Source organism: Trichomonas vaginalis, chromosome IV, assembly GCF_026262505.1.
Source record: "Trichomonas vaginalis G3 chromosome IV, whole genome shotgun sequence".
Lineage (NCBI taxonomy): Eukaryota > Parabasalia > Trichomonadida > Trichomonadidae > Trichomonas > Trichomonas vaginalis.
The window spans coordinates 3,050,100-3,073,664 of NC_067206.1; the positions used below are offsets into that span (position 1 = coordinate 3,050,100).

Here is a 23,565-nt window from a genome sequence, read left to right on the forward strand (position 1 = left end):
TATTTTGCTATAACGCATGAAAATAGTTTAATTATTTCGGATCAGATTATCAAACTCTAGTTTTAAAAAAGCGAAATGAAAAATGGATTCATTTAAATAGCCTAATATTTTAACATTAACAATACGTGTTAGATCATAGACATGACTCAAATTGAAAGTAAAAATTAGTTCAAAATAAGTCAAAGGATCGTCTGACCATCATATTTATAAAGAATGATCATGCCGGTGTTATTCCGGTGGAAGATCAAATTTTGGATCGCAATAATTTGAATTATCTGACACAAAAAAAATTGGATTGCCACTTTACATTTTATAAGTTTTTGAATGACGAAAAATTCAAATCTCATTTATATGACTATACTCATCTCGTTTTTCATAGAGCGAAAACCAACTAATAAGATTTCGTCGATCAAAAAGTGCCATTTTTTATTTAAATGACTGAAGAGTTAAAATTTAAAGTCGTTTTCGTTGGTGATTCAACAGTAGGTAAGACATCCATCATTCATAAATATCTCAAGCTTGATGGCGAGATCCCATCAACAGTTGGAGCGACATCCACAAGAGTCGACACAATCGTTAACGAAAAGCAACTCCACCTCAGTGTTTGGGATACAGCTGGCCAGGAAACATTTCGTAACCTTGTTCCAGTCTATGCAAAGGGCGCAAATGCTGCTGTAATTGTTTTTGATCAATCCAACAAGCAAACATACGAGCACGTCTCTGGTTGGTATTCATATTTACAGCAGCATGTTGGAGACATAATTATTATCGTTGTCCAAAATAAGTGCGACCTTAATTGCGATATCGACCAAGCAGAAGTTTTCCAATGGGCAGAAGAGCATCACGTACAGGTCATTTCAACATCAGCTAAGGATGGAACTGGCATTTCCTCCCTATTTGAAATTCTTTCAAAGGCTCTTTATGATACAGTTTTCAATCATGACGAAGATGTTGTTATTTCCGAGCAACCACCTGCTGTAAATCTTGAAGCGGATAAGAAGCCTTCTCATGAAAAGAAGGGCTGCTGCTAATTTATTCATATTTAAAGAATTGTTATATTAAATTCTGTATAAAACTACACAGACTAGTGCTAATCGTGTTCGTCTTTTAGCATTAAAAATATCATCTCTAACAATAATTATTTCTATTGTTTTCTGCTGCTTTTTTATTCTCCAAGACAAAACTCAATAAATCCTCGAGAAATGTGTTAAGCAAATGCATTACTCATGTCATAAGGTTTTGATTATTTGCCAGCTTTAAAAGACAGCGTCAAAAATCTAATTTCAATTTTAAAATCCCAAGTTTATTTCAGTTTATTGCATTATATTCATGCTTGAGAGTTACACTTATGCTAAGATTAGCCTATTTTGATCAGATTTATTTCTACAAAGAGCCATTTTTCATCAAAAAGCAGTAAATTCGCGCCTGTAAAATATCTATTCAAACTTTACGATCTTGAGCGTCTCACGGTGGGAAGTGTATCGTTTTCAAGGATAGTATGATTGTGGCTTTATTACTCGGATTCAGTATTTTGGCCGCTCACGCCCGTGGCGATCAAAATCTTGGGTAATTTCAGAATGAAAAAGATCGGATTTATTCATTCAAAATTGAATTCAAAATCACTTTCAATGCTATTTTTACGGGGTTCTTTTTTTGCATAACACAGTCAAAGCTCAAGCCAGCATCATCCAAAAGGGAAAATTATTTTGCAGAAACTATAATGGCATATTGCTTTATCTCTATTTGAATTAGATTTACCATTTAATGACATTCAGCATAATTGTATGAATTATAGTTTGAAAATCTATGAAAACAGATTTCTCTTGCTTAATTGGCAACATAAATAGTTTTATTCTTGCTTGATATTAATTATACGAAAATGCAACAATCTGTCAGAACATATCATCGATTTCAAAGGTATTTACATTTCTTATAGATATTAGGCATTATTAATTTCTAAATAAATAATCAAAACATTTACTCTATTTGATGCATTGCTTCTTCAAGAAAGTGTTTTGCATGACAAGAATAATTAATGATGCTATCTGGATTGAGCCACCAATGAAAACAGATGTATAATTGGTAATAATTTCTCTCTCCTTATAAGTTGTGTTCGGAACACGCATGATAACGTCAAATATTGACATGTATGATATTGATCCGAGAACTCCAATGAAAAAGAGAGGAATGCAAAGATAGATGTGGGGGAAGAAGTGAGTGATTGCCTCTGCCAGCATAATTGCAAAATCAATCGCTCCAAGAACAATAGCTATTTCTAACTTATCTAATGTTAACCATTTGGTCAAAAACTTTGCAATGAATTGGCCAAATTCATATGAAAGGGAGTAGTATCCAAAAATATATGGTTCGTTAATCTTTTCCTGCTTTGTCATTGAGCAGTCTGTTAAGCCTTCAAGAGCTACATATTGGAAAGAAAACATAACAATATTATTAATGATAAAACGGAAAGATTTCTTCCAATTAGAGCATGAGCAGAATGGTACATCTTCTTCTATATGTTCATAGCTTGGCATACTTTCAATACTTGCAATCTCCTTTGAATTCAAAAGTGATTGCTCTTTCGGCATCTTAAGCATTGTAACAAATATGACTGGGAATATAACTCCAATTGGTGAAACTGAAATGAATGTCCAGAAGTAAGAGATGGTAAACTTTTGGCAGATTAAAGAATAAATTCCACCAATTAAGCCAGAGAAACCACATCCAATACCCCATGCATTCAATAATGATTGATCATTAAATGAGGCTGCGTAACCAAGCATTACAGCTTCTCCAAAATCTGATGATACACCGGCGAATGCAATAAAACAAATTGCAACCCAGAAATTAGGAGCAAATGCTGCACCAATTAATCCAATAATCATGAAAGATCCATTGAGGATAGTTCTAAAAGTATAAGATACGTTTTTACTCGTGAGGAATGCGTTGAATAGTGTAGCATATACGGAAAGAAATACAATTGCCCAAGAAACGGCGCCAATGTGTCCTTCTTTGTCAAAATGAGTTGTAACAACTTGTGAATTTGAATAAGCTACCCAATATGGTAAATTACTTAAAATACCAATAATAATCATACCAGCATAGCGAATTATATATGCTCTTTTTGCCCTGGCAGCTGAGGGAGTTATAACAGGTTCATCAACCATAGATTTTAGTTTGTGTATTGTAAATATTTGAAAGTTTGTGAGATAAATACAACATCGGATGAATTTATTCAATATTGATCTATAAACTGTTTCTTCCTTTTGTTTCAGTTCTATCGTGTTTCAAAGATCTGGCACTTTTCACATCTGTCGTTACACTTTTCAATATCTGTCACAAGTTTGGTTGGGCCAACCTCTCATTTCTACGCTTGAACTATAATATTTAGAAGATTTCTGAAATAGATACAGTTGTTTCATCTGATTATTTCGAAATGAATCTGATTGAAATGCAATCATGCGTAAAACTCTTCAAAATAGAAACAAAATTATTGCACAAACCAAATCTAAGAGAGATACTTATCAAATGTATAATTGTCTTGGTAATTAAATTTTCAGAATTTTAATTAAATAATTTGAGAGCCGACACATGTGCAAACCTCTGCAATTGATGCGGATATTAGAGTATAATATGTAAAAATATCATTTTAAGGGGTTAAAATAATGGCAAAATAAAATAACATAGATGATCTGATTTAAACACAAAATCTTATTTTCCTCTTGCTATAGATACTTAATGTACCTTGAATGCATTTATTGTCTGACCTTAATTTTTTTCGTATTGTCGAGCCATGATCTACAAAGAAAATGGCGAAGACATAAATAGAAATACGGATATGCATGATGAAGAGGAAGAATGGTGTTATGATGATTATTCGTATGAAGAAGATTTAATTGATGAGAGTTGTAAAAAGATAAACTACTATTATTCAAGAGGAAACTATCCCATTTTGGCAGGTTGTTTAAGCTCATTTTCAAAGATATTGGCCTCCCAGGATTATATATTTTCAGATACCGAAGAAGATTTTTATTATTTTATATGTGACATGTCATGTTCAATACAACATTCTGGATGCATTATCAATTCACTTACGTGCACTTCATTCATTATTTCAAACTATGAGTGTTTCAAATCAAAATTAATTTCAATTTCATTCTTAGAGAATCTATTTCAAAATATATATCAGAATTCTCTAGTTGTTTCTGACGATAGTCTATATACGACACTAATTGCATTCAGTTCACATGATTTTACATATGTTTCTTCAATTTTCGATGCACAGCAGATCTACAACTTTACATTACTTCCGTCATTCCAGTTCTGCGAGCATTTGTTCATTTACTTAAGAAGATTTTTGAACGATGATTTGATCGAAAATTCTTACAATTTTCTCATTCAGATTTTTGAGAAATCGCTTAATGTTTGTAATATTGAACTACCACACCTCTCTTATTCACTTCAATTTGGAATTGAATTATTTGACAAAAAAGGACTTCCTGAATCATCTTTAGAACCGATTGCAGGTCTTTTTCATTCAAACAATAGCAATACTATTATGAAAGCATATGATTTCATTACAGTTCTTGCTTCTCACGAAATTTTTTACGTAGATATCGATTTAGATCTTGTACGCAGATCTATTGAGGTATATGATAAGAAAATTATTGGATCTGTAATGAAGATGCTTGCTAATCTTCTGAATTCGAAAGAATTTTACGAAAGATTTTTCCAGACTGACTTTATTTCGTATATAATGGAAAAGTCACAAGATGCAAGATTTGGAGAAAAAGGACCATTTATAGTTCTTTTTAATTCATTATTAACAAAAGTTGAAAATGAATTAAATGATGCTGAATTTGATATGTATCAGCAATCCTTAGAATATATAGCGACCGAACTGAATGATTCGTACACTCCATATGCGGTCAGATCTGTTGACCACTGTTTAGAAATCTTTCTTAAAAATGAAATGCAAAAATCCTTTGCCATATCTGTAGATGATATAGTTGGAATTGATACTATTGAAAGATTCGCCAAAGAAAGCTCTGACGATGAAATTTGTTCTCAATATAGATGTATATTAGATAAATTTGTTGTTGTTGAATAAAATATTACCATGCATATCATAACTCATTCATTTTACACAGTATAAGAACATGATAATAACTTGATAAAATCATTCACGAAATATTCATGAATCTTATAAAAAATTAGGATAATAATAGAGATTTTTCAAGTGATGTTATAGTGTTATTTCTCTTTCTATTCAGTTCAGATTTTGTAATGGGAGGAAATACATCAGATACTCTCACACTATCTGATGAAATATGGAATAGAGATATCGAGAAAATGTTTACTTCTTCAAAAATGACAGAACAATTCAATTTCAAAGCGAAATTCTTGCAAGCAATAAAATATAATTCTGATAAAGGAGAAGTTGGCAATTATGTGTTTATATCTGATACAGGAACGATTACTTGTTTATCGAATATACTACCTGATATAGAATTTACTCAAGAACTTGGTTCAATTCAAATTAAAAATGTATTTAATATAGGTTCATCTCGTTTAGTTGCATTTTCAGATGATAAAATTTATATTCTCGAGTACCAGACTTCAAAATTCAATGTTATTACATTAGATATTGCAAAACCACAATTTTTCATTCCATTAAACGACAAAATATTCGTCATAGTTACAAAAAATGGTGAAATTCACTTAGTTGGAGAAGATAATAAAAACCAGTTAATATTAAAAGTCGAAATTAACTCTTCAATTATTCAAGCTTCTTGTATGAATTTAGACCAACAATACATATTAATTTCCACAGAAGCTACATCATACATCATTTCTATCATCAATAATCCAAATTGCAAAGATTTGGCAACGTTTGCAAATGCGGAAAAAGTAATTTGCGATGACAGAGAAATCTACTTAGCAAAGAAAGGGTCTAACATCATTTACAAGGTTACAGCAAGGCCAGATTTCACATTCTCTGATCCAGAACCAATTACTCCTCAAACAAATGAAAATATTATTGATTTCGTTTTGTTATCAAAGAAATTACTATTAATAATATATCAGAATACTATATTATCATACATGGCTGGCACTCTTAGTCGCCAAATTGTATTTCCATCAACTTTTTCACCAAAAATTTGTTTTCCACTTGCAAGAATTGGATATTTCATTCTTATTTGCAAAGGAGGGCATATTCTTCTTTGTAAACTCTCTGATAGCAGTAATCCAGCCGATAAAAATGAGAAAAAATTTATTGAGTTATCTTGGCTCCATAAATGCGAAATTTCTCAAATTGTTAGTATCCAAGAGTCATCATTTTTAACATTTGATGAAAATGGCATTGCAATTTTATGGGAAAACCTTCCAAATTGGTGGAATGCTCCTCATTTCTTAGATATGTTTGGAGAAAAAGAAAACTCAGCATTACAGAAGTAAACAAATTGTATAACTATTATTAACATTCTAATATTTTTCATTTTTCTTTAAATCAAGAAAATTGATGGATGGGTCTAATGACCCAGAAATTAATTCATTACTTGATAAGTTCAAAATATCATACAGATCACTAGAATATACAGGAGTATGCGATATTCTTAGTAAAATAGACGATATTTTAGAAGATGATTTCATGAAGCAATTTCAGGTTAATGTTATTGCAAATATAGCACTACCACTTTTATATCCGAGTGAAAGCGGATCGTCTAAACTTCGATGGACATTACAATGCATAACAGCTTCAAAATTAGTAAAATGGGCGCCAACACTAAGAATAGATATTCTCATTTCAGTTATATCTGTCTTCGAAAAATACCCTCAAGAATTCGCCACCAATACAGCAATTAGACAAACTGCAACAGATTTGATTACTTATTCAAAAAATTTCTGGGATTTACTTCATGAAGTGAAATCTGAGTTCAGTGCAGATACCATATGGAGTTTTCTCATATTTTGCAGTTATAACTCAACAATTCTCGATAAACCAAACTGGGATTTGATGAATTCGTTAATTCAGAATCCATCTACATTCAATTCATCATATTCTGAAGATGTTCTTACATTTTTAACTCGTACTGCAAAAAATTGGGGCCAAAATCCTCAATTTGCGTTTCAATTACTAGATGGTGCAGTTAAAAAGACTCCAATTAAGCTTGGTGTATCAATACCAGCATTTATAGTTGAACAGAATACTTCGCCAAAGAATAAAATCGAAAAATTAATTTATACAGTTGCTTCTCATCTAAAAGAAGCAAATCCTTTAACAGCAAGAGCATTAACACAAATAGTAATGCTTGAATCAAAGATCCCTGATAAAGTATTCGTTACTTCTCTTTATCTAGCTTTATTAAGAAATATTCCTCAAAATTTTCATCCAAATTTAGTTCAAAAATTAGTTACACTTGTTAGAACAAACCAATTCGAAGCATCAGCAGCTGCCAAAATCGTTGCTGTTACGTCAACAGTTCAACCTCCACGAAATTTTTCATTTTTATCTCATTTCATGGATTCTTTTGCTTCACAGACTCATTCTGCATCTATGTTCTTTGGTCATCTTGCTGAAGTTTGCGAATTACTTTCAGATGACGTTGTTTTTCCTTTAGTTCGAGATTCGATATCAGCTATTCGTTCTATGGGCACAAACTTTGGTGTTATGCACCTATTAGTCAGATTATTGAAGAGAGCACAGTCTAAACCAAGTATTCTCTCTGGATCTGATTTGAATTATTATATCCAGACAATTGTTGATTATTCCAACCAGTCAACGAAACTTTCAGCTAAATGTTTAGCAAGGCTTGCTATTTTGAACAATAATCCTTTAAATTTTGATACAAATTCGATTTCTTCTTTAGAATTGACAACTTTAGTTTGTGCTTACTCATTTAATTACGGATCGAATGTTTATGATGATTCTCTGAATTACACAGCGTTTGTTATCTCAAAAATGTGTAATTTCGAAACAAGTTATAATATTTTGTCAAAAATTGACTATTCTAGGACATTTCTCAATGGAGACAATGCAAGGACAATATATTTAGCAACAAAAGAAGCAATTAAGCTGAGTTTGACCAAAAACAACGATGTTTTTTCTCCTTTATCAGAAAGTTTAACAAAAATGTTGATTTTTCAGGATGTTACACAGATAATTTCTGATTATTTTACTTCATCGAACAGTTCTCGTATCAATCCAAATGTTCTAAGTAACTTAATCACTGCTTTAGACAGAGTAAATTCGAATTACGAACCATTACGAAATTTGTTGATCACTGTCACAGCGAAATACACTGATGATTGGGTTGATACACTTATAAATGAAAGGAATTCGAATCAGTTTAGAAGCTGGTTTGTTATGAGAGTGCTAAGACCATTAGCGATGAAATGTTCAGGTGCTTTTTATGTTTTGTCAGAAATGAAACTTGGACCAATTGAATTTGCTTCTGTAATTCCTGCCGCAAAGAAATGGCTAACAATAGGAGGTGCAAATGAAGTGAGAGCTGCAGCAATTAAGTTCGTTGAGAAGAACTTAAAAGGCAAAAAAGAACTGACGCAATTCACTTTGAAATTGGCTTTTTCTATCATAACCCGTTGTGAAAGTCCGTCGTTTCCTGATATTGATATTCCTGATGAACCTTTGATTGATTTTGATACTCCTGTAGTTCCTGAAAACAGAACTGCGCCTTCCGCTGAGCTTGCTGCATCACTGAGGATATTGTGCAAAGCTGTTGAATGCGGAATTGGAAACATTTCTGACCAAGATTTAGATATTATTCATAGATCTCTGAAACATTCGAAAGATCCAAGAGTCAGAAGGCCTTATATTAAGTTCCTTGGTAGATTAGGACTAAGAGGTGCTGCGTATGCCGCACAAATGGATCCAAAATTATCAATAACACCATTCTTTTAATGTATATATTATGTTTTGTTTATTAAATTATATTAGAGTTTAGTAGATAATCTGTTTACTGTTGCTGTCTTCATGCTATCTTTGAGGAAAATAGATATTGTTTTATCAAATCATGAAATTATTGGACAATAATATTTGAAACATAAAGTAATACTCATGGTCATTATGATTCGCTTATTGCAGAATGATACTGTAATTGACTATTTATTTTGAGAGAATGTAAAGATAAAAAAAAATTAAAAAACAGGGAAGAAATTATGTTCTCTGATTATGTACCTTATATTATGATTGGTTTAATAGTTCTCTTTGTTTGTTCTTGTATTTATGTCTACAAACATAGAGCAGAGGTAATTGAAATGGCCGGAATTGAACCTCCAAATGTTCCAGGATTTCAGACCGAAAAGCACGTCAAAAAACCAAAAGGTCCACGTCCAAATGCAAAGAAAGCTGCTAAAATAATGCCACAACACCAAGCTCAAGCCATTGCTGAAGAAGAAGCAAAAAATCGTCCAAAACAAGATCCAAAGAAACAAGCTAGACAAGAGAATAAAAAAGTAAACATCATCAGAAGAAACAAGGGACGCTCTGATCTCCCATTAAATACAAACGAAAGCGCTCTTAAGTCAATGTCGATTAATAATGAAGGTTTCCTTTGTGCAGTATCAAAGGATCGTATTTTCCATTTATACTACACAGATTTCTTCAACATTTCTCCAACAATGTTAACTCAACAATTCGAATTAGACAAGTTTGAGATTACTAACGCTGCTTTCGTTCGTTCCGAAGGTCTCAAGGTTGTTTATACAGAAAATGCTCACAAGAAACTTATCATTGCTAATCTTAAACTCGATGATGAATCAAAATTCGTCATAGACTCAAGAAACGAGATCGAAAACGTCTACAAATCAGCATGCAACGCAATCATAGTTCATCCAGAAGCTAAATACATCGCATTACACCTTGATAACAACAAAATCGTATTTTACAACATGCAACTCCAAGAAATCGGCAAAATTTCATTCGAAGGCAAGAAGATTAACCATGTTGTTCCATCCCACGACTACAATCGTCTTTTCATTGCTGTTGGAGCTTCAATTGAAGTTTTCGATTGGTCAAAGACAGAATGGAAGCAATTCTGCACTGTTCCAACAAAGGCAGTTGTTACAGCGATGGCCTTCTGTGCAAAGACAGGCGAACTCGTCGTTGCAACAGCTGATGGACTTCTTACAGTTTATACATACAAGATTCAACAGAACAAGGCTCGAAATGTCTGGGAAATACAAGGAATAAGACTTCTTACGGCATCTGTGTTCAGTGCTTCACTCGCAATTGTCTCTGGAAAGGGTAAACTTACAATTGTCGATTTGAAGGATGGAAAGGTCTCCGGAGCATTGAATGAGATGCACGAAGGAGAAGTAAACTTCCTCCAGTTCTCGAATGATGATGCTTGGATATTTGTTGGTTCAAGAAGCAAACCAAACATCGAATCTTATCGTTTTGCTGATAAGAAATAAAGTTTATAACATGGTGATATCTAAACTATTTAATATTTGTATTTTAATTAATTTTTCATTCATTTTATAGTATTTCGACCTTGAAAATTTAAAAATTAAATTTAATTGAACCTATTTCTGGTATTAAAGTATGATTGAAAAGTATCAGACTTGAAAAATAAATGGTGAAATTAACAATGCTGAACTCATTAACAAAGAGTAAATTGTTGATTAATTAAATATTTCATTGATGGGATTACGAACAGACAAATAGATTTATTTTGTCATAGTAATTTGTATTCTAGCCTACGGTTAGATATTTCATATATATTGATATCAATTGAAATCAAAATGTTAATATTAGTTATTACTCCATGTTCAAGCTCAATTATTTCCTTATGTCATAATCAATGCAGATGTTCAAGGTCAGACTACGTTGACTTGATTGTTCCGATTTCAAATAAAATTATCAATTTTGAATGGGAATGCATCCTCATGCATAGAAAAGGCCGCTTTTATGTGAGATACAATCAACCAAACAATTTTATTTTTTCAAAGAAAATTAACTTTATGTCATAATTTTACCTATCTATTGATGTATATGATTTCGAGATAAATGGCCGTTCACATATAAATTTTCAGAAATGTGACAATTTTGAAATGACAAGAGAAAGTTTACGAGAAGAGCCCGTTATTGATGAAGAGATTGTAGAGCAAAATCTTGAACTCATGGATGCAAAGTTCCCAGATGAATTAATGGAAGAATGGAATGTTACAATTATTCCTCTTATTCATGAAGTTATTGATAATTTTGCGAAGTTGGATGATATGGATTGCTATCAAAAAGCGCACAAGTGTGCAGGATCTGCTTTACAAATTGGTGCGAATCAACTTGGACAAGCTCTTAGAACTGTTTCACATTTACGTAAAGGTGGCCAATTCGAGCCAGCCAAAGAGATTATGGAAGATGTACCCGGATATCTCGAGGCATTCGAAAAAATTGTAGCTGAATCCAAATAAAAATTTCTTTTTTGATACTAAAATTTTTACATAAATCAATGATATTTCAAAATCATCAAGTATATGCTTATGAGTATCAAAAACTTCATCTAATTTTATTCATTTTTGGTGATGGATAATCAAGAGATAATAGATGATCAGAATACGTCATCAAAATCAGAATCATTTTCTAAAAGATGGATGTCTAGCTTATATCCATTAAAAGAAATACCAAAAGACCTTTGGAAACCAGATATAAATGATTATAAAATGATTGGTTTTCAGTTAATCATAGAATTTGTCATCTGGTTTACGACATTTTTCTCCAATACTAATATGGCTTTCTTATGCTACTGGGATGGGCCTAATTACGTTTATGCTGCAAAAACTTTATATAAAATTCCTCCAAACAATCCATGGACTCGCGCATTTCGTTATCCACCATCATATTTTGCATGTCATTTACCAGGATATCCGCTATTAATACGATTTTTCGCTACCATAACTTTAAATTGTTACTGGCTCGGGTATGTTTTAGCAATTCTTTTTGGATCTGTAGGAATTGCTTTTGTATTCCGTCGTTTACTTGTTGTTTACAATTGCGTTGTTGATCCGGTTTATTCCTCATATTTGCTATTGATAATTCCTATTAGACTCACTCTCTACAAATCAGTTGGTGCAAGTGAACCTCTTTACATGATGTATGTTTACTTGGCTTTAATATTTTTCAAAACTGATCAGTTAATTTTTATGCTTTTATCAATGTGGGGAGCATGTATTACAAGAATAGAAGGACTTTCTATAGTCGGGACAATTGGTCTTTCATACTTACTTCGTTTTGATATTCTCAGAGCGATGTTTACTTCTTTAGGCTTTCTTGCAACTCCTGCTGTTGCATATTTCCATCAAATAAGGTTCCACTCGTATAAGGCATATATAAATTTCAACATGAATACAGCCGGATTGATAAGATTTCCTTTGTATTCACTTATTATCCCATCTCGATATGAAAAATTCTGTATTCAGAGTCATATGTTGTTTGCTGTTATAACACCATTACTTGCTGCAACAGTGATGATGTATACAACTTGTGTTCCAATTGCAATTTATTCAACAGTTTATATCATATATGTCATATCGATTTTCCATATGGATTTGTTCAGATATGCACTTCCAGCATTCACGGTGGCATTAATTATTGGATTTGATCCAATTTTTTCAAATCCGATATTTAAAGCGAGAATTATCTATTTTATAGGTTTTCCAATTGTAATATTGCTTTGGTATTATTATGGACAGATCACAACTAACAAAGCTCCTGATGATTTCTTATTAGAAGTTTTGTATCCGGATAAGTATCGATTTAATGAATCATTTTATTATGGTCATTTATTTAAGTAACCAGTAATTGTATGAAATAAAGAAATTTAGTATAAAAATTAAAAATGTGAATTAGAGTAACAATTTTGCTGAAAAGTATAACTACTCATGAATAATATTGGATAATGGTTGATTTTATTTAAGGGTGCCCTATAACGATAATGTAAACATCACAAAATTAACCTTATTAGAACTCGAATGAATGGATTATCCAGATTCTAGTTCTCAATATAATAGCCTTAAAAGTGCTTTTCTGAGGGTGGTCTATCGTCTATAGGGCACCCTTAACAAATAAAAAAATAATTTCAATTTTAAGCGCCAACATATACTTTGAACTCCTCGATATTGCTCAAAATATCGATAAGCCATGATATGTTGCCAGATGACTCGAATTCTTGGTATGTAACGCCAACTTGGTGTGCGCTCATATTATCTAAAACTTCTTGGAGGAGAGTATCAAAGGAAACTGAAATTTTGCCAATTTCATCGCACATTCCCTCATAAAAGTAGAGTAAATCGCTTGGTCCGAAGATTCCATCGCCATCAACGTCAAGAATGCGGAAATACATTTGGCTGAACTCTTCAGGACGCTCAATTGTGGTAGAAATATGGAGATAGCCGGAGAAATCAAGGCATCCATCGTAAGTAACGCTATATTCAAATAATCTTGTACAGAATGCGTTCGAAAATGTTCGGTCGCACGCGTATTTGAAGTTTGCTAAAGGAATCAAGCCTTGGTCGTCTGATAATTTGTTGAAATTTTGCATTTGGTTTCTGTAGCTGTTAAATGAGCAGGGACTTTGTGGTCTGTCCATTTCCAAGAACTGCTGGAAGCATGGTGCTGTAATAATTTCAGAAATTAATAAACGATTCCTACTAAATTTATCGAGGGACAAATAAGTCATTTCTAGTAAATAGTTAGAGTATAAATCTTTTTCGTCTGGGTTTTCTTCTATTATCTGCTTGATTTGTGAGGAAAACATGATTCTTTCATTGATATAACCAAGAAAATCATCTTGTGAAACAAATTCGTTTCCGTTTGAAGAATATTCAAGAATGTTCATAAAATCTAAGTTGAGTACTTTGATGTATGCAAGGAAATTCTTGAATTTTTCGATATCAAAATACTTTCGACTGATAACAAAAGCTCGAATGATTTGATTATCAAAAAGATGACTAAAAGCTTTGTATTTCTCAGCTAACTCTGTAAATGTCTTTCTGCGATATTTAATTAAGCCAGTTTGTACATCTGAGATATAATCAAGAATCTCTTTAGTTTGTTCATCCGATGGCATTTTATTTTTGATTACTTCGCTTAGGTGATTACGTGTTGCAGCAGCAAGTGCATTTTTTGCATTTTCTGACATTTTAATATTAATTTTGCCGAAATGAGGAATCGCACCATCTCCTTTGATATTGTTTCCTAATATATCATCCTTGAAGTTGCGAATTTCTGCAATAACGGCCTCTTGCACGTCATCATTCCCATCAAATGACATTCCCTTATTTTATATGGAACGATAAAAGGTATTCATCAAGTAAAATTCATAGATTCAGGATTGAAGATCTTTAAATTAAATGTTTAATCTGCAGCCCATGCTAATAACGCATAGACTTCATGGCTATAAGTCATGAAAACTTAAACAATGAACATGAGATTAATTAAATTTAAAAATAATTGCCATGATATGGAATAATCATGGTGTTTAGAAGGACAATTATTGCTCAATTTGCAGTAGCATAGCGAATAAGGAAGAAATATTACGATGTCTTCTTGGGGTTTCGTAACATTAATAAAGCACCCATTTTTACAAAAATACATCCCGTCTTTTCTTTTATAAATTACTAATCTTTCGAGATTCTTCACTTCATTTGCAAAGTAATCTGATATAATTGTTATTGAAGGTGGAACATAAATTTCTTTGATTTCTAACGCAAAACTAAAGGCATCGCCTGCGATAAATGTAACCCCATCTGGGACGACATATACCTCGCCTGGATGTTTTGCAGGATAGCAATAAAGCTTTTTCATATCTCTGGTATATAAAATTCCGTCAATATCGCAGAAGTATTCGCTAGATTGGGAGACTTGAATATAAGATATGTTCCATGTATCAAATGGGTTAAAATAACTAAGCTTTGTAACAAAACTTGGAAGAAAAAAATATTGAAGTGGGCATCCTAAAGGAAAAATATTGTCATTTATGTATGTTGTTGTATCAAGTATTGTAAAGTTTGTTAAATTTTTATATTTATATAAGCAACGTGAAGATAACGCAGTAAAACCTGAAATTTGTAAGTGATAAACATCACTATTGTTTGTCTGTCCAGAGAAGTTTCCACTTCCTGTAAATTTTAATACTTTTTCTGTTTCATTTAACCATACTTCACTAGTAATTTACCTTTCTGAAATCAAAACATAAAAAAATAAAAAAAACGATCACAAAACCTTAGAATTAATTAGTTTAATATTCAGCTATATCTTGTGTCAAGAATAATCAAATATAACATCTATTACTCAAATCTCTTAACATTCATATAATTAAGAGAATTTAATATAAACAATAAAAAAATGCAATATCATTGTAATATCTTGATGAAAAGAAACTATACATATGCAGATAAATATCTCAATCATAATGTGAATAAAAGATACATATCCAGGAAAGACTTGTAAACATTTATATAAAAAAGGAGCGTAAACTATTATTTCAATTAAAAATGATATGTTGTACTTTATTAGTGATGAGTTGTAATTTGTCTGTAAATATTACAAAGTTAAAAACGTATATTTTTTTCAAAAAATTGAATTGAACTATAGCGTTAATGAGACAAAGCGTGAATATTTTTTGTATAATTTTCAAGAAATGCTATATAAAAATAGAAGTATTTTGTGTAATTTCATAGAATTTTTAGTTTGAAAAGAACTTTTGAACTGCTCTATTTTAAAATACTTGAAATAATATTCCATAACACATGAATGAATGATGATCTTTTCTTTCAATTTACAAATTGCTATTTTACTTTTGATAATAGATAATATAAACGAAAGTGCAGCAAAAACATACAATTATGTTGAATGCCTGCTTAAGGGTATAGTCCACTAAAAATTTTTAAGTTTTGACAATGAAAATAAGCTCTGTGACCATGTAAATATATATCTATGCAAAACGAGAGGTTATGCCATAATTTTTTTTAGTTATCAAATTTCCCTTTTTTTGAGAGAAGTCTCTCAATAATTTGAGAAGAATCTTTGATATAAAGAGATACACATTTGTAGAACGAAGTAAGTGTTTTCCAAACATTTTATATGTTCATCCTGTATAACAATATAAAGCTGCATAGTGCCATCTTGTGCGTTTGCTATTTTATGCACTTTTCATTGAGATAATCCCTCTTCTCGGGTGATTTTAACAGTCAACTCAATTTTAAAATAAAGATTTCATCAAAATGATTTCGAAATTCGGATATTGATTATATAAATAGCACTGTTAACATATTTTGGATGAGTAAAAAATACCTTGTTTTGTATGCATTTAGTACACCTTTATTTTTGATTAAAACTATAAAATTTTTATTCCTTATATAATAAATAGTATATGTTACATAAACATGAAATTCAATAGCATTCAATTTTGGATTTTTTAGATTTGGTAAATTTTAGAAGAAATAAAATCAGCAATCAAAATAAAGAAACTTTTTTTGTATCTTCTATGATTACCTTTTGGTACTAAATTTTGCATTAATAAGTAAATTATCTGTATTATTCTGTGAGCACAAGCCCTCAGTTATGCTGGTAGTGAATGATGAATCGTCATTTTGCGAAGAGAACGCGATTATTAAGGTAATTTTGAGAATTGTCTTGAATTATTTAAAATTAAAGTTAATTGAATAGGTAGGATAACTAGCCTTTGCTAAATTTGTATAATTTGACCTTATTCTAGTTGGATCTGAGAATATTTTGCTGAAATAATAAATTATATCGCCGATTTATGAAAATTTCTCTGATGGGACCGACTCGCTGAAACGTATTAGTGTTAATGGTAACTTGTCTGAATTTTCAAATTTTTTTCGAAATCCAAAAAATCACAAACAAAAGCATCAAAATTAGATTTGCATTTAAGGTTTTCATTTTTTTTTGGAAAATAAAAATATTTTTTCCCCAATAAAGTTTATTTTTACTTTTGAGAGGAATAGAAACGTTATTTTGGAATTTTGAAACGACAGAAATGTTCCATTTTTAATGTAGATTCTAAAATGGGTCAAATTTTTGATTGAACCGTTATCCATTGAAAAACCTCGATTTTAAAATGTTATTCCAAAATATTCATCTAATGATATAGTATATATTTATTAATTATTACTTTTTATTCAATTTTCACTTTTGGCGGGATTTCATTTTTTTGTTGTTGTATGGGCCATATTGTTCACCCAAAACGGAAAACAAAGGCAATGCATAACATTTTACTCCACGAACGTCGTCGACTCTCAGCGCGACAGATGCTTGGTGCTTGCATAATGACCGGAATGCCATATACAAAAGGTGCTCGCTTTCTTTCTCTTTGTGGAACTAAGCCCCCTGTGAAGAGTGGTGTCATGAGACAACAGAGATTTTGTGACGATAAGATTAGAAGACTTAAAAGTATTTCCCTAATGCTGTCGAGAAAGTCCTTCAGTGGTTACTTATCCATTGATGCAAGATGGACGCACAGGCGAAACTCGCCAAGTTGTACAGTAACTGCGCTCGATGCTGTCACAAAAAGAGTTCTTGCATGCGTGAACATCAACCATATTGGTGGAAACAGACAGCATGCTCAGTATTCCGGAGCTTCCAACAATATGGAAAGTGCTGGAACTCGAATCATCTTGAAGCAATTAAAGAAATACAATATCTTGAAAGATGTTAAAGAGATTATTAAAGACCGAGATAACAAAAGTGTCTCTGTCTTTAAAGAATTTGGCGTCTCTCATCTTGAAAGATTCGATCCAGGTCATGTATCAAAAAATATCTCAAAAGATTTTACAAAGTTCTCAGCTTCTCATAAGACAGTTGAAGTTTTCAACGACAAGACTCAGAAGATTGAAAAAATAGAGAGACCTTTCTGGGGTCTGAATGCAAGCCTAAGTATGTGGCTTTGGTCATGTTTTGCCGAAGAAAATATTGACAAACGTACGAAAATGTGGGAGAATTGTGTCTACCATTACGTAGGCAATCATTCTTTTTGCGAACCGCACAATTACAAATGCTTTGAATGGCAAAAAGGTGTCAATTCGATCCAACTTCAATTCATGCTCTATGACTGGGTTCACAAATGGACACCCATAGTTTCCAAAGTTTCTTCCATTGGATCTACCTGCATGAATGAAGCGTTTAACTCCAAAATTGCATGCTATTTGGACAAATCAAGAGCCTGGAAGAACATTAACATTAGAGTTAACGTTGCAATCTTAGAATGGAATGATCCAGAGCATTTTCTCGGAGATATACAAAAAGCATTACATCTTCCCCCACTTCCAGAAGATTGTGTCAAATCATTTGAAGAGAATTGTTACTCCAAAATGATATTGAAACAAAAAACTGTTACAAAAGGTTCTAAAAAACAGAACAAATACAAAAAATTCATTCAGAGTGTACCAGGAGGAGATTATCAAGTTTTCAAGTCCGAATGGGAATCAGAAGACGAAGACATTGATGACTTTGATTAACGAAAATTACATTTTATTTATTGTTTTTGTTTTTAATTAAATTATTATTATGCTCATTTTCTTATTTTGATTTTTTCTCATTATGATATAAATAATTTATTAATGCATTTATCCAATAATTATGCTATGATATTTTTATGCCTTATTTCATTTCTCTTATATTTGATAATCTGGTAAAATATAGTTCAGACTATAATCATTTTAGATTATTGATATATTTATATAGGTTAGAATAAAATTAGTTTCATTTTCTACTTTTATTTTGAATTAATAATTTATAATATCAAATATTATGGCGTAACCTCTCCTTTAAAATATAGATATATATAGGCCTATAGAGTTTATTGGCACTCTCAAAACTCTAGAATTTTGAGTTTACTATACCCTTAACCTCATCCTTGGGAAGAGAATTAAATGTTCATAGTCTATTAGGAACATTGCACTGTTACTGATTGAAAAATAAGAGAAAATAATTGAATTTTTAATATAGAAATTTTTATTGGTACAATCTATAGGCAAGTACGCCAAAATTCTCAAAGTTACGGATTACTGCGTTCACGATTGAGCTAATGGCCGGGAATCTCTGACTTAATCCCAAAAGTGTAGTCTTCCATTGTGCCCAATACATTCTATGGATATCGTCCGTTGCGTATCTAAAGAGAACACCAAATACTAAGTAACCAATCTGTAAAGCCATTGTTATGAGTACATTAGGGTATCTAATTCCCAACATTGTAAATAATTCGAGTCTCACTAATAAGCTTCGTGCCAATGGTGGATTTGTAAGAATTTGGTTAAACTTTCTTAAGTACTGAATCAATTTTGGAACCTGATCTTCCTGAACTCCGTTATAAAGCGAAACAACAAAATTGAGAAGTTGATAAAATGCAGAAAATCCGTATGCAAATATCCAAATTGGTTGTATAATTGTAAATAAGGCAAATACAAGTGTAATTACGAGAATATGGAATGAATCATTCTTCCATAAGTATGATTTCAATTGTCTGAGATCTCTTATGTTTCTTGCATTAAGATATATAACTAATGAATACAACAAAATTATACATAAGTATGAAACGAAGAATAGATATGGATATCTTCTGCCAAATATCATGGATAGAACAGTTGATGTTAATACAGCTCCATTCAAGAACAACCAAAGGTCTCTAAGGAACATTTATGAATTATAAACCAAACCAAAAGTGACAAAATTTTGATCGGGAATGATCGGAAATTATCTGTCAGTTTTTTTGGAGAATCAACTTTTTTTTGTTTTGTAAAATCGTTATGTAAAGTTCATATACTTGAAAACAAAAGAAATGTCGAGAGCTCGTGATATCCTTCGCCAAGTATATTTCGAAAAGATTGCGATTCAAATGACTCGCAAAGCACCAGAGAGAATTCGTCGTAAACGCCATGTTCCCAAGATTCCGGAAAATGATGCATACGTTGCTGCCTGCAGACATGTCGCAAATTTCCTTTACAACCACGGTATGGAAATGGCATTATTTACTGCAAGCGTTGAGAGTGGTGGTGCTATTCCAAAGAAGAGTTTGCCTGTCCCAGTTGGAAACATTCTCGGTTTAAGCGATCAAAAACACTTATACATGCAAGTTTTACGTTCTGTTAGACCACCAAAATCCAATGTAATATCAAGAGATATCAAGAAACCTCATCATCGTCATCATCACCATCAACATCATAGCAAGAAGAGTAACTTAACTCCAACAGAAGCTTACATGGTATCCGCAGAAGATATTATTCGCCGTGGTCCAAATGAAATTCGTCAGCTTGGAATTGATCCGCTCGATCCAACTGCTGCACAACAATTATACGATGATTTCAAGATGTTCTTAAACTACAAACGAAACAAGAAGGAAGAAGCTGCAGCACCTCCTCCTCCACCTCAGCCGGTTTATCAGCCAGCTGAACCGTTACCAGTTCCACCTTCCCCACCGTCAGTTCATTCATCACGAAAGTCATCAACTGTTAAATCAGTATCATCTCGAAAGGCATCTACTGCAAAATCCGTTAGTACAGCTAAATCTTCTTACATTGTTGAAGAAGAGGAGGAAGAGGTTGTTGAGAAGCCTCAGTCGTCAACTGTCAAAGAATCTGAAGCTGAAGAAGAAGTCGAGGAAGAAGATGAAGAAGAAGATATGGAAGAGGAAGACGAAGAAGAGGATGAAGAAGAAGACATAGAAGAGGAAGAAGCTGGTGAAGAATAAACTATTTATTAATGTGTGCGAAATTAAAATAATTTTTTGTACTCTAATATTTATCAACCATAATATAATGGACAAGCTATATCTAGGGATTTTATGATATTACATGTCTTTAAAATTTTCAAAAAAAATCATGACAAATATTTTTCTTGATAAAAATTGTCGAAATTGAATTAATTTTCCAAAAATTCGCAAAAATTTGGAAAAATTTTAAAAATCAAACTCGGTGGCTTTAATGAATTTTGGATATAGATATTAAAAACAATGAAATCAATAATTTTCTTCAAAATAGCCAAAATAATTTTTTTGAGATAATTTAAAATCAACCATCATTTTTATTGCTTTATACAAAATGCGTGTTTTGGCCATTTTTGTATGTTGCGATCGATAATTGAATAGTACATAAAATCGCACCGATAGATATTTTATCTCATGTCATTGAAGAAAGGCGCAAACCAATCACTAGAGGAACGCATCAAGGCTTTTGCACAGCGCATCAACACACTCGAAAAGAACTCTGGCAGTCTTAGCAATTCCATGGAAAGAAAGAATGTCAGATCTCAGCTTCTTAATTTGAAGAAACTCGATCAAGATCTCGCAAAAGAATTCAACACATACAATAAACCAGACAAGGAAGCTCTCGAAGCTCATTACAAGGAAGTAAAGGACAAATACATGAAACTTAATCAAGAGCTCGAGCAAGAATGCGTCAGATACGAGGAAGAAGAAAAGAAGAAGCAAGCTGAAAGAGAAGAAAGAGATCGCCAGGACGCAGAAGCAAGACAGAAACAACAACAAATGTCAGAATTAGATCAGGAGACAGCAGAAATCAATTTCGTGGATAACCAAGTTAAAGATATCCTTGAGGATGAAAAGGCATTGAACGAAGCCACCGAACTTCTTAATACTCGTATTCAAGAACAGCATGAGGTTGTTGTTCGTGTTGATAATACAGTTGAAGAAGCTAAGACTGAAATGGAAGAAGGCAACAAAGAGTTGAACGAAGCTCAGAAGTTGCAACCAAAATGCCGTATTTGCTAAGTAGTTTTAACTATTTATATCCTTTTCTTCCGACTCAACCTACTTATAAACCAATATTTTACCTTTCATACATAATCTTATTTATACATGCAACTGATATGATCTCATTTTTACTTCAAGATTATAGTAGGAAAGAACAAAACATATACTTTTATTCATAATTCATTAAAAACAAACATATTAAAGTAGTATAATTTGATAATAAGAAACTGAATCAATAGATTTTTCATAGAGAGATAATTTCTTTGAAATCTGTGAAGAAAAGCATTTAGACGGGTCATTTTGGTTCAGGGATGTTCCTCTGCTTGAAAACTTCTCTGAAATAATCCATTGCTAAGATATCAGTATAATATTTTGCAGCTCCGTAGAGATTTATTAGAGTTTGGTCTGAAATTTCGTATTTTCCAGATTCAACTATTAATTTGATGATGTCAACATCACCACAAGTTGCAGCTTTTTCGAGTGTTGTTCCATTGATGAATTTAGTATCGAAATTAACATCTCCTCTATCTAATAATAGTTTAACCATATGTGGCTGTCTAAATATAACTGAAGTAGCAAATTCAATCTTTTCATGTGGAAAAGAGATTAAGTAATTGAAAACGTCAAGGGATCCGAATTTTACGGCTTCTTTTATCAATGAATCAATACTATAGTCAGGGATTGTCTGAATAAAATTACCATCTTCGATTTCGAAGCAATATTGAAGACATGGTAAGTTATTTACAGTGCAGCAAGTAAGTAATATATCATTATTGATCTGTTGGCCGCAAACATCAACTAACCATTGGAAAATTTCAAATCTATGGTATTTCGCCGCAAAACTCAAAGAAGATTCAAAATTACATTCTCTTTGCTGTAAGATACGTAATATCTCCATATTTCCACCTGCAATTGCATACGCGATTAAATTTGAATTTCTTTCGAAATCTGCTGATTGCTCAATAAAGAATTTAAACACATTAATACTACCGAAGTAGGCAGACAATTCGAGAGGTGTAAAACGGAATTTCATGATATCTGAATTACAATAAATTGTATTAGGAAGTAAATCGTTGATTTGAAATGATGGTAAACAAGTACGATTGGTTACGGAATCTAAGTCATCTTTCATGATGAAATAAGCTAAAGAATCCTTTTGGAAGGTATTATTTATCATTTCTTGAAGATTTGAGATCTTTTCCTCGTTCATGTAATCAATATATTGCTTGAATGGTGACATATAAAGGTTCTTTTCCATTCTCTTTTCAACAAACCATTTAACACTGAAAAACGTCTTTCGATCGAGTTCAAACATAACAGGAGCGAAGTAGGCAATAAACGAAGCGTATATACCTTTGATATAATCATTATTATCGATTAAATACTTGATTCTTTGATCCAACATTTCGAATGAGAAAATTCCAATTAAGTAGCATTGATAAAGAAAATTCATTTGAGGAATGTATTCAGATGCAATAAACGATTGAGCAGGCGGAATAAAACAAACGTGTAAAATTGAATTCGGAATGATCTGGGATTTATCATTCTTATCATGTATTTCTTTGAGTATTTTAGCGTAAATTTTTGAATAATTAGGTCTAACATTGGAATAGTTTATCAAACTTCGGATAAATTGTTTACAACTGCTATCATCTTTGGTATAATCATTATCAATTATATGTTTAACGATCTTATCAAAGTTTGATTCGCTGTAATCAAGCAATAAATTTTGAAGATCACTCATAGGTGGAACACCTCAATAAAAATGAACTTGTTATCATAAGTTTAATATTATGCATTAGCAATTAATGAATGT

At 31.9% G+C, this 23,565-nt stretch overlaps 13 protein-coding genes and 1 pseudogene across 14 annotated transcripts, besides 3 other annotated features; 10 read left to right on the forward strand and 4 right to left on the reverse strand.

Annotated features, from left to right (window-relative positions):
• Window positions 1-434: 434 nt before the first annotated feature.
• TVAGG3_0018640 (retrograde vesicle-mediated transport, Golgi to ER) lies at window positions 435-1,098 on the forward strand (the record flags this gene model as incomplete). The annotated part of the gene is made up of 1 exon (XM_001324660.2): window positions 435-1,031. The coding sequence occupies one exon, from the start codon at window positions 435-437 to the stop codon at window positions 1,029-1,031; it is 597 nt and encodes a 198-aa protein (XP_001324695.1).
• Window positions 1,099-1,982: 884 nt separating this feature from the next.
• TVAGG3_0018650 (arginine transport) lies at window positions 1,983-3,167 on the reverse strand (the record flags this gene model as incomplete). The annotated part of the gene is made up of 1 exon (XM_001324661.1): window positions 1,983-3,167. One exon carries the CDS (start codon window positions 3,165-3,167, stop codon window positions 1,983-1,985), a length of 1,185 nt encoding a protein of 394 aa, XP_001324696.1.
• Window positions 3,168-3,668: 501 nt separating this feature from the next.
• Window positions 3,669-5,202, forward strand: TVAGG3_0018660 (uncharacterized protein; the record flags this gene model as incomplete). The annotated part of the gene is made up of 1 exon (XM_001324662.1): window positions 4,559-5,110. The coding sequence occupies one exon, from the start codon at window positions 4,559-4,561 to the stop codon at window positions 5,108-5,110; it is 552 nt and encodes a 183-aa protein (XP_001324697.1).
• Window positions 5,203-5,286: 84 nt separating this feature from the next.
• TVAGG3_0018670 (WD40 repeat-like family) lies at window positions 5,287-6,459 on the forward strand (the record flags this gene model as incomplete). Its single annotated transcript, XM_001324663.1, has 1 exon — window positions 5,287-6,459. The coding sequence occupies one exon, from the start codon at window positions 5,287-5,289 to the stop codon at window positions 6,457-6,459; it is 1,173 nt and encodes a 390-aa protein (XP_001324698.1).
• A 62-nt stretch (window positions 6,460-6,521) lies between these two features.
• On the forward strand, window positions 6,522-8,923 carry TVAGG3_0018680 (uncharacterized protein; the record flags this gene model as incomplete). Its single annotated transcript, XM_001324664.2, has 1 exon — window positions 6,524-8,923. One exon carries the CDS (start codon window positions 6,524-6,526, stop codon window positions 8,921-8,923), a length of 2,400 nt encoding a protein of 799 aa, XP_001324699.1.
• Window positions 8,924-9,045: 122 nt separating this feature from the next.
• Window positions 9,046-10,514, forward strand: TVAGG3_0018690 (transducin beta-like protein 2 family; the record flags this gene model as incomplete). Its single annotated transcript, XM_001324665.2, has 1 exon — window positions 9,181-10,437. One exon carries the CDS (start codon window positions 9,181-9,183, stop codon window positions 10,435-10,437), a length of 1,257 nt encoding a protein of 418 aa, XP_001324700.1.
• A 554-nt stretch (window positions 10,515-11,068) lies between these two features.
• On the forward strand, window positions 11,069-12,834 carry TVAGG3_0018700 (dolichyl-phosphate-mannose-glycolipid alpha-mannosyltransferase protein; the record flags this gene model as incomplete). The annotated part of the gene is made up of 1 exon (XM_001324667.1): window positions 11,752-12,816. The coding sequence occupies one exon, from the start codon at window positions 11,752-11,754 to the stop codon at window positions 12,814-12,816; it is 1,065 nt and encodes a 354-aa protein (XP_001324702.1).
• Window positions 12,835-12,939: 105 nt separating this feature from the next.
• Window positions 12,940-13,079: a mobile genetic element.
• A 27-nt stretch (window positions 13,080-13,106) lies between these two features.
• TVAGG3_0018720 (Serine/threonine-protein phosphatase 2A regulatory subunit B'' subunit gamma family) lies at window positions 13,107-14,294 on the reverse strand (the record flags this gene model as incomplete). Its single annotated transcript, XM_001324668.2, has 1 exon — window positions 13,107-14,294. One exon carries the CDS (start codon window positions 14,292-14,294, stop codon window positions 13,107-13,109), a length of 1,188 nt encoding a protein of 395 aa, XP_001324703.1.
• A 1,592-nt stretch (window positions 14,295-15,886) lies between these two features.
• Window positions 15,887-18,887: a mobile genetic element.
• On the forward strand, window positions 17,209-17,785 carry TVAGG3_0018740 (annotated as a pseudogene). The gene has a single exon. A coding segment is annotated over exon 1 (577 nt).
• On the forward strand, window positions 18,085-18,501 carry TVAGG3_0018750 (uncharacterized protein; the record flags this gene model as incomplete). Its single annotated transcript, XM_001324670.1, has 1 exon — window positions 18,085-18,501. The coding sequence occupies one exon, from the start codon at window positions 18,085-18,087 to the stop codon at window positions 18,499-18,501; it is 417 nt and encodes a 138-aa protein (XP_001324705.1).
• Window positions 18,866-18,887: a terminal%2Cinverted (terminal inverted repeat of Kolobok-1_TV transposon ID:TVAGG3_0018730).
• Window positions 18,888-18,997: 110 nt separating this feature from the next.
• On the reverse strand, window positions 18,998-19,678 carry TVAGG3_0018760 (uncharacterized protein; the record flags this gene model as incomplete). The annotated part of the gene is made up of 1 exon (XM_001324671.1): window positions 18,998-19,678. The coding sequence occupies one exon, from the start codon at window positions 19,676-19,678 to the stop codon at window positions 18,998-19,000; it is 681 nt and encodes a 226-aa protein (XP_001324706.1).
• A 114-nt stretch (window positions 19,679-19,792) lies between these two features.
• On the forward strand, window positions 19,793-20,752 carry TVAGG3_0018770 (uncharacterized protein; the record flags this gene model as incomplete). Its single annotated transcript, XM_001324672.1, has 1 exon — window positions 19,821-20,729. One exon carries the CDS (start codon window positions 19,821-19,823, stop codon window positions 20,727-20,729), a length of 909 nt encoding a protein of 302 aa, XP_001324707.1.
• Window positions 20,753-21,148: 396 nt separating this feature from the next.
• Window positions 21,149-21,837, forward strand: TVAGG3_0018780 (syntaxin-16 family; the record flags this gene model as incomplete). The annotated part of the gene is made up of 1 exon (XM_001324673.2): window positions 21,159-21,767. One exon carries the CDS (start codon window positions 21,159-21,161, stop codon window positions 21,765-21,767), a length of 609 nt encoding a protein of 202 aa, XP_001324708.1.
• A 62-nt stretch (window positions 21,838-21,899) lies between these two features.
• Window positions 21,900-23,493, reverse strand: TVAGG3_0018790 (spectrin binding; the record flags this gene model as incomplete). The annotated part of the gene is made up of 1 exon (XM_001324674.1): window positions 22,045-23,202. The coding sequence occupies one exon, from the start codon at window positions 23,200-23,202 to the stop codon at window positions 22,045-22,047; it is 1,158 nt and encodes a 385-aa protein (XP_001324709.1).
• Between the last annotated feature and the right edge of the window lie 72 nt (window positions 23,494-23,565).